The sequence below is a fragment of the Phaethon aethereus genome, assembly GCF_964289735.1.
Source record: "Phaethon aethereus genome assembly, chromosome: 4".
Taxonomy (NCBI): Eukaryota; Metazoa; Chordata; class Aves; order Phaethontiformes; family Phaethontidae; genus Phaethon; species Phaethon aethereus.
This window is the reverse complement of record NC_138578.1, coordinates 59,377,922-59,387,635: the sequence shown is the minus strand read 5'-3', so window position 1 is coordinate 59,387,635 and position 9,714 is coordinate 59,377,922. Positions and strand designations below refer to the sequence as shown.

The following is a 9,714-nucleotide window of genomic DNA, read 5'->3' as shown; positions in this document are numbered from 1 at the left end:
ACAGAATATAGTAAGAATTATCTCCCAGGCTAACAGCAACACTGTGAAATACTCATTTCAACAAATGAGACCACTGCCCTGCCTGTACCACACACTTATGTTAAAGAATGGTAACTGAAAATGAGTTAAAGTTCCTTGCTAATTTTGACATTTGAAGGCAGATTTACTAGTGCAAACATAACATTTTTGTTAATTCACCCCCACCCCCAGTCTAAGAAAACGTTGTAGTTTGCTATCAGTCTTTATATCTTGGGATATGACTAACCAACTCTGTTTAATTTCAGATCTGCAAGTGTTGTCTGGCAAGCAGCAAGGAAAGCTCTGTCACTACATTACACATCTTTTCCCCACTAGGATTTAACAACCACCACCATGTCACTTCTATTTTGTGGTAGCCTGTAAATATTTAGCTTTTGATAAACTTTGTACTTAGATTTATTATAGTAATAAAACCTACTGATAATTCTTACCAAGGAAAATTCGTGTTTTATCTGCACCAAAAGACAAACCAAGGGGAATCCTGCATTATGTGAGTGCCAAAAAACCAGCCCTAGTTTTCTCTTTTTCAACATCAGTTGTGAACTTTTATGACTGATTTCTATTAAACATTTCTTACTTTTAAGTATTCCTTTCTGGGTTTGATTACAGATACAGCTCATAAGCACAGGCTCCTCAGGTTTTGGAATTAAATCCCTCGCTGCTTTTCTGTGTCTTTAACTGAAAAAAAGGGAAGTAGTAAGAAAAGAATATAACCACATCCTTTGCATGCAGGAAAGCCAGAACCTTGGAAGAAAAGAGGAGAGACACAGAATGCTTCATGGACTTAACCAAGATTTTAAAAGACTCCTGTGAAACATTTTATTGTAATTTTATACACGGCTTAATTTCTATAATGTACAAATATGCAATTTAGGGTTGGGGTGGTTTTCTGCATCATGTACTATTTACAAGAGCTCACCTCCTAATATCAGGGGATTTATAAAAAAAAAAGTGAAGTTCTAGGAAGCCTTCCCATAAATGCCAGGTAAGTAAGCATCACATGTTCATCGTGTTCCTGCACCCTGGTGTTTGTTGCACAAGGGTAGTTATAGCTTGTAACGTTGTAGCACGTTAGGAGTAAGGACAGCACTGCATAGGGAGAGAGTACAGTAGCTAGGTCACCTCTATAAGAGGAGCATTTTCAACGCACTCATTCTGCTGTCCCAGCTCCATTACTGGGTCTGTCTTGTGTTCCTGCCAGAAGTTAGATAAGCAAAGCTGCATCCAGAGGAAGATTTTATTCTGTTTAATGTCTTGTTTTCTCTTTTCTTTTCCCTTCTTTTTTTGTTGTGTCTTCATTTTTCTCTCTTTTTGGCAGCTTGGAAGACTTTGCCTTTTTTTGCTGCAAACAGAATATACAGTTTAAAATCCAACTGCAGCCTGACAAAAGCATAAGTCAAAATGCTGTAAGTGTTAAAAGAAAAAGCCCCCTCTTCTCTTCCCCTCCCCTTTTAGGTACAAGGTTTTTAAAGGCCAGAGAGAGTACAGACCATACAACATCCAGTCTTAGGGACTGAGCACAGTTCCCCCGTTTGGCAATATGTACAAAGGGTATTACTGGAATGGGCGCCTGTGGTAGCCACATGCAAAGGCCTGTGGCTGCTGCTTACCAATGGTATATTGCTAAGTTTTGGAATTGTATGCCGTATTCCTGACTTTACAGTGATGTCTGACTTGGGTGCACATTCAAGCAGAAGCCAACAGACAGAAATAACTTAGACTTTTTCACACTACTACTAGTGAAGAATTTAAAAGTTGAGAGATTATGTATCCAATATCTACTACAAGATTTTTTTGTTTCTAAATGCAGATGATGTTGCAAGTCCCAGAAAGGTAACTAAAAACAAGGAAACAGTTTAGTAGAGTAGTTTAACTGAGAAAACTAAGTCACCTTAATCATTGCATCACTTTCAACAGTATCTTGCTCATCCTCATCAGACTGGATCTCCTCCACATACAAGTCTTCATTCAGATCTAAGGCCACAGCAGATCCCGACTGTCTTTTAGATGTTTTCACATAATTAAGTGAATATGGAGTCAGATGTACCTCTTTGTTGTAGGCACGTGTAAAAGCTGCTTTGACCTGTTAGGTTGGAAGGAAACACCATAAGCATCAGCTTAGGCATGGTAGTTCATGAGCTAACCAACTCTTGGGCTAGAGATTCTGCATCATCTTTTTTTTCATCTTTCACCAAAGATTGTAGAAGAGGACACTATCTCAAAAAGACACAGAAAGCATCTAAGAGCTGTACGGTGAAGGCTCATTTTAAATGAGTCCCACATAATCCTCAGATAAGAGTGTGCATCTTCAGATGCTTCTTGCTTAGGCCCTCCAGTAATTGCAGTACTGTTCTGCTCCCACCTAATCCAAGTCCCTTACACCAAAGCCGCCTTCAGCAGCATTGAACACCTGCCACAGTGGAGTAGCATATTCAGACTAGGTGTAAACACCCAATAGTAGCATAGATTTAGGTACCAGTAGAGAAAATTCTTCTCTGAGTACTGACAGAGTCACAAAATCATTAAGATTGGAAAAGACCTCCAAGATCATCAAGTCTAACCACCAACCCAACACCACCATGCCCACTAAACCATATCCTGAAGTGCCACATCTACATGTTTTTGAATGCTTCCAGGAAATGGTGACTCCACCACTCCCCTGGGCAGCCTGTTCCAATGCTTGACCGCACTCTCAGTAAAGAAACTTTTCCTAATATCTCGTCTAAACCTCCCTTGCCACACCTTGAGGCCATTTCATCTCATCCTATCGCTAGTTAGTTGGGAGAAGAGACCAACACCCACCTCACCACAACCCCCTGGTCAGAGAGTTGTAGAGAGCGATAAGGTCTCCCCTCAGCCTCCTCTTCTCCAGGCTGAACAACCCCAGTTCCCTCAGCCGCTCCTCAAAAGACTTGTTCTCCAGATCCCTCACCAGCCTCACTGCTCTTTTTTGGACACACTCCAGCAACTCAATGTCCTTGTAAGTGAGGGGCCCAAAACTGAACACAGTATTCCAGCACTGCTGAGGCCACACCCTAGTACAGGGGCACAATCACTTCCCTACTCCTGCTGGCCACACTATTTCTGATACAGGCCAGGATGCTGCTGGCTTTCTTGGGCACACTGCTGGCTCACAGTCAGCCAGCTGTCAACCAGCACCCCCAGGTCCCTTTCTGCCAGGCAGCTCTCCAGCCACTCCTCCCCAAACCTGTAGCATTGCATGGGGTTGTTGTGACCCAAGTGCAGGACCCGGCACTTGGCCTTGTTAAACCTCATAAAACTGACCTCAACCCATTGATCCAGCCTGTCCAGATCCCTCTGAAGAACCTTCCTGCCCTCAAGCACATCAACTTGGTGTCATCTGCAAATTTACTGAGGGAGCACTCGATTCCCTCATCCAGATCATTGATAAATATCTTGAACAAGACCGGCCCCAGAACCGAGCCCTGGGGAACACCGCTTGTGACTGGCCGCCAACTGGATTTAACTCCATTCACCACAACTCTCTGGGCTCAGCCTGGGATGGGGGAGATCATGGTCCAACATCTCACACCTGCCTAGTTTGTAGCAGGGACTTGAGCTTAAGCTCACCTTGTACCAGATAAGGGTCCCAACCACTGAAGTATCTGTCAAGTGGAGTAGCCCCAGAGGGATGCTGGGGGAGCACCACACAGTCTCCCCAGGTCAGGCAGTTCGGTCTAACTGGACTGTGGAAGAGACAAGCTGCAAGCCAGCCTCTTAGTTCAGTGCCTACACCATAACACAGTTGTGTGTCTCTTCTCCTGTGCATGGTGGTAAGAAAGACAGTGCTATGCGCGAAGGCAATACAGCTTGTAGCCAGGAGCCTGCGTGTAGAAAGGTGCCAGCTTTCCCTGCCCCTTCTCTGTTCCACATCTATGCCCCAGACACAGCCGACTCCCAATGGTCCTTTACACCAGGAACAACAGGTATAAGACCCCTGAATGATGCACAGCCTGACTATCTTTTAGGACACATCCCTGAACCTTCTGTAGTATGTTTGACAGATGATTTGCAAAGACTACCAGGGACTGAAATTAATTACAGTTAATAAAATTATTCCTTTGCAGCTGCACCAACTTCAGCCTTTCAAGCAGAACATCCACACAAGACCTATTATGCTATGATTTCTTTTTAAAGATCTATAAGATAAAGAAAAAAAAGAATCACTAGTGAATTTTACCTTAGGATCCAGCTTCGAAAAAGGACTGGGTTTGCCTCCCCATGTGCTTATTTCCATGATATTTTCAATATCTTCTTTCATCAAGCAGTAAGAGTCCATGAATGTTACAGCTTCTTGTACACCATCTGCTCCAAAGTCTTGCAAGGGCCGGACAAGTGCATCCCGCAAATATGACAGATACTCCATATTTATTACTGTCCTCTTGCACATCTGGGTTCTTTGTCAAATGGGAAGGAGTAAGTAAATCTGTACTACAACCACCAACACTCACTTCTAAACACAAGCAACCTGTAGGTAGGCCCTTGGCAAACAGATAATCAGCTACCTTAGGAGCTCAGGGCACATTGTGCCCTGCTATTCCTTTTGCCACACCTGCCTTAGGGGTAACCTGATGCAAGGCATTCAAATGCTGAACAGTTTGGGGAAACACATCCCTGACTGAGAAGCAACTTCGGGGGGTGGGGAAGTCCAGTACCACCAACAATACTAACAGTGTTTGCAGTCTGATTAAGTGCTAAAAAAAGCATCACCAACAACATACAAGGATATTCACAGAATATATGCTTAAGATTGTACCAAGCACAGCAAGGAATTAATGGCAGATCTGAGCTACAAAAGAACTAAATACCTGTGGCAATATACACCAGAAGAGGAATGTCAGTACTACCTGAGACTCATGTGCATTGCCAGTTCTTGAATGATACGATCGTGTTTGCCTGTGGATGAAAATTTCCCCAGCCAGCTGGGAAAGACAGGAAACTGGGACATGTAGCCTCTCATCAGCTCTCCCGGGAGAACACTTGCATAAATAGCCTGAAAAAGTAACACACATGCCAAACTCCAATCACAATGAGTTAGTCTCTCTGACCCTGTGACATACTGCCCTACTTGTCTGCATGAAAGGGGGTAGTGAATACAGTTCTGCAGTGGAAACAGCTCTTTTTAAGACAGTTCTTGCCTGCTTGCTTGTTTCTGTTCGAGCCCTTTTAGGTTACAGCTTCCTCTCTTGTACCACCCTATTTGTTCCCATGTTCTAAAATATCTGTGAAATTATCTGGGGTTTAAAACATTGGGGGGGGGGGGGGGGGCAGGCAGGGAAGCCTGTTTCTTTCTCATTTTAGAGTGCACTCAAACAGCTGCCTTCAGGCAAACAAGTGCTGTAATCTCCAGCAGATGGAGATGGTTGAAGGAGACCTTTCCAAAGAACACCACAAATCTACACAAACTCAGCTAGATTAAGTTCCTAAGCAACCTATCTTTTTGGACCAGCATTAAGTAGGGGGGTGGACTAGATGACCGTCAGAGGTCCCTTCCCATTTCATATATGATACATTCTCTGATGCCAGTCATAATCCTTTAAACACAAGCCTTGTCAATGTTTCAGTGATCATAAAAAGAAGTACAGTGATGAGGCTTCAGTCCCCTGTGCTCTGGGATAAATACTGGCCTGGAGAGAGGCTGGGGAAGGAAGCACGTAAATAAAACAGAGCAGGCTTGCCACTGCACGTCAGAAGTGATACATGCCACGTGCTCCTACGCTTCATAGAGAAGGGTCAAGCTTTGCAAAGTTTCAGAAGACTTCATTTCATGATACAGCACAGGTTCAACAATATGAATACAGAAAACTGCTGTTCTCGCTAGCAGAACAGACTACTACACGAAGTATGAACTATACAGGTCAAAATTAAACTAAAACATCAACCTCAAGAGATCAGTCTTTCACACTGAACACTCATGTACTTCATGGGTGTCAAGTGCTCACCTGTGTCGGAAGAAGATTCCAGTTTTGCTTGCTACGAATCTGTTTGTCTACTATATCACCATCGCATATGCTATCAGCTGCTCTACTCAAGAGCACCAAGTGCTTTTTCAGATTTCCTCTGGAAAAAAAAACAAAGTTGACTGTATTACAAAGCAAAATATCCAGATCGGCTTTAGTCTAGTTTTACTCCCCCGACACAAACGCCTGTGTTAATTTAGGGTATGGAATAACTCACCCAGCAGCAGCTGGTTTCACGTGCACATAGTTCTCTTGGACAAAAAGAGGTGCTAGGGAATAATCATGGAAGAAAAGATCGGATTTGTCTATAAGAGACATACGAGAAGCCTCCTCTCCAGTAGCAAAAACCTTCCGGACAACATCAAAAGGGCCCTAAGTAAATGATATTTCAGGAAGTCAGTGTGTTGCGGGTCAACACAAACATTAAGACACAGCACAGTATCAACAAAATTACTGTAGTGGTGGTATCCAACAATATCTGGACTCACCTGTACAAGTTTAATGTGCAGTATTTCCTTCCTAGTGCTTTACCAATTTCAAAAATTGAGTTTAACTTCCGATATTAAGGGAATAATCTCCTAAATAGAGGACTCGGCATAAGAAGCATGAGCTTCGCAATTGCATCTTACGTAAGACCAGTACATCAAAATATATATTCAGTCCTGGATTTACTGCTCTTCAACTATTTGTGGCAAGTTTGACAGCTCCCTGTATCTAAGCTATCAGTGCTTTAGTTCAGAGAATGCTTATAAAGCCTAATGTTTATATCACAACATGACAGTAAAAGCCAATCCAGTATTTTACACTTACCAGTTTGATATCCTTTTTGGCTCTGCTGGCATCTGTTTTGGCCTCATCGTAAGTCAATGACTTATCTTTTGCACACCACATATTAAGATTATGTAAAACCTAAAGAACAAAATGGACAATTTGGTAGCATAAGAGCATTTAAATGGAAGACTGGAGCAGAAAACAAGCTGATCTCTATATATAAACACAACAACACTGTTCAAATACTACATTGAAGTCAAGGACTTGTAAATGACATGCTCTGAATGGACACTGATGCTGAATTGGCACTGACCTGCCTGATGTCCTGATTTGCTGCCAGGATTATCTCTTGCATAGCAGGTGGTGGAATTTTTAAACCTTCTTTAAATGCAATAGACATCATAGCACCCTGCAATACACATAATTGAGAAATTGTCACTGGAGAATTCCTATGAATTCTTCCTCCTACAGAACACATTGACATATCTATGAAAGAGTGTGACTGTATTTTTCTAGTTTCTTAAGGCACATATAATTTAGATTTTATCCCATAAGTCATCCCCTGTCATTGGTGTAAAAAAAAAGTGCATGATAATTAAAAAAAAATCTTTTTATATATTTAAGACAGGCTTCTAAATCTGAAAGGCTTTGGGATACTTCATTCTTTGGGAAGAAAAACTCAGGCAACCCATTTTGAAAAGCACAGTTACTCACAGAGGCGATCCATTAAGTTTTAAGCAGTATTTATAATTCTGTATGAATTCTGCTACATGAAGACAGAAGTTACTGATGGTAATTTAGCGCAGCCCACACAGCCACAGCCTTCTTACCTTAATCTGTTCTAAACGAGGTCTCTGAAAACGAAGATCAAAACAGTAGTGGACCAAGGAACGAATTTTAGGATGGTTGCGATCGTTACACATACAGATGATGGGTATCTTTGTGTGTCTAATCAAACCAATCAGCTCCTATGATTTAAACACATTAAAACAGTTACATCAGATAACTCTGAGAATAAGAATAATTAAAGTGTCATACCGAGCAGTATTAACCCCTGCCTAAATCAGATCCTTGACAGATACAAGCCTATAAAACTCTTCCCACTGTAACCATGTTTCCACACAGTGAAAGCCTAGCCCCTCTCCTACTTTTTCCACTTGCTATTCTATTCAGCTGCAATAAATCTGCCGTCTACTCACTTCCACTATCCACTTCCAGCAATCATGTTTAGACCATTCTTCACAACACAATTAAGATCAATAGCCTAGAGCAGAGCTGTCCACCTGCAGAACTAGATTTGATTGTCCAAAGGCCAGTATGACCTGGCCTGTGCACAGAAGGAGCACCCGTCTTTCTGACTGCACCCTGCCACAAACAATGACAAAGCAGGAAGTAAAAAGATCAGCTCTTCCCTCTCCAAAGAGCTCAACCGTGAGGCTTCAGCATTATTAGGCTTACCAGAACAAACTTTGCCTGCTCTAATGAAACTAAAATTCAGGTCCATTTCATGTTCCTGCAATGTAAGTGTCTGCATCTGAGCTAAAGATCTGTAGGCCCTTTATTCTCAAAGTATTGCATGTGACCATAGGAGAATTTCAGAAGCTAAAACTGGAGGTGCTAAGGAGAACAAAGTATAATACTGCCTATGCCACATTATTTATTCGGCGTTACTACCTACTGAAGAGAGCAACTGTCCCAGTCAGATTACAAAACTCCCACTGCAGGTAGATGTCAGTTGCAGAGACCTGAGGATAAATTCACCTGTCCAGGAATAAACAGCTGAAGTGCACACACCGAAGTTCATCACTCCATGTTTCTTTTACAAAAGTATCTCCCCCCCGCCCCGCCACCTCTACCAACACATAATTGTTCTTCCACAAAGACAGACTTCTAAAATAGGTCAGATAGAAACTCTCTGTAGAGTACAGTTTATGGACCATGGGTTGAAGACAGACTGGCTTGAAATGTTTTCATGCTGTATATGGTATGCACTCTTAGCAGTTTCACCTGAATCCCTCCTCTGTCTTCATTGCCTGCCATACCATCCACTTCATCCATGATCAATACATGTTTCCCGCTAACTGATAAGGATGTGCCTGAAAATGAATATGGACAAGAAAATGAGATGGGAATAAAATAGGGTCTTGCTCAGAGTTCTACCCAATGCTTTATAGGTTACGTAAGCGCATCCTAGGCAACTGAGATGGTAGTGAACCTCTTGTCCTGCCACTTGATCACATGAATCTATGTTCACAGAATAGAACCAATTATAGCCTTGTGTCATCTTTCAAGAAACACATTGCATGCAACAGAAGAGCAACTGCAGAGTTCTTGAACGATTTGTGCAGATTAACAAATCCTGCTATTAGTAGAATCAGTTAATTCTACAATTGAAGATGAAATAAAACAGCTTACTAAATGAAGCCACCCCTGTTAGAGTCAGATCCCTTCACATGATGAGCAAGTTAAATTCCTAATACTGTCATGTAATAAGGAAGCTCTGTCCCTCCTCTAACCAGACTCTTAGCACAAAGAATCCTCCTTCAAACAACAGACATACCAGAACAAAAGTCTTTGATGCTGGTGTTGTTAAGTGATTCAGCAACTATTTCCTTTAGACTGTTCTTGCTGCGAGTGTCACTGGCATTCAGCTCCACATAGCTATACCCCAGTTCCTAGTCCAAACATACACATCACAAAAAAAAAAAAAACAAACACAGATCAGTGCAAGAACATACTCAGAATTAGAAACTGTATTTCAGAGTTCCAGAAGAATGCTCTTACAACACTATTTTCACATATAATTTGTGGTTTTGATTCCTTTCTCCCCTTATGCCCCTTTTCTCTCGCACTCCAAAAATATTTATAACCAGACACAGAACAGATATGCCCAAAAGAGAACTTGGAGGGGGGAGGGGACAGG

At 42.0% G+C, this 9,714-nt stretch overlaps 1 protein-coding gene across 1 annotated transcript in view; it reads right to left on the bottom strand.

Moving 5' to 3' along the window:
* Nucleotides 1–1,075: 1,075 nt before the first annotated feature.
* RFC1 (replication factor C subunit 1) overlaps nt 1,076–9,714 on the bottom strand; it is a gene marked incomplete at its 5' end in the record, with an annotated part of 37,608 nt that continues 28,969 nt past the window's right edge. The window contains 11 exons of the mRNA XM_081999337.1: nt 1,076–1,381; nt 1,931–2,122; nt 4,241–4,457; nt 4,908–5,053; nt 6,003–6,120; nt 6,238–6,392; nt 6,831–6,929; nt 7,105–7,200; nt 7,622–7,759; nt 8,799–8,887; nt 9,352–9,466. Of these exons, the coding sequence (XP_081855463.1) occupies nt 1,286–1,381; nt 1,931–2,122; nt 4,241–4,457; nt 4,908–5,053; nt 6,003–6,120; nt 6,238–6,392; nt 6,831–6,929; nt 7,105–7,200; nt 7,622–7,759; nt 8,799–8,887; nt 9,352–9,466 (1,461 nt within the window). The 3' untranslated portion in view covers nt 1,076–1,285. The remainder of the gene's footprint in view (nt 1,382–1,930; nt 2,123–4,240; nt 4,458–4,907; nt 5,054–6,002; nt 6,121–6,237; nt 6,393–6,830; nt 6,930–7,104; nt 7,201–7,621; nt 7,760–8,798; nt 8,888–9,351; nt 9,467–9,714) is intronic.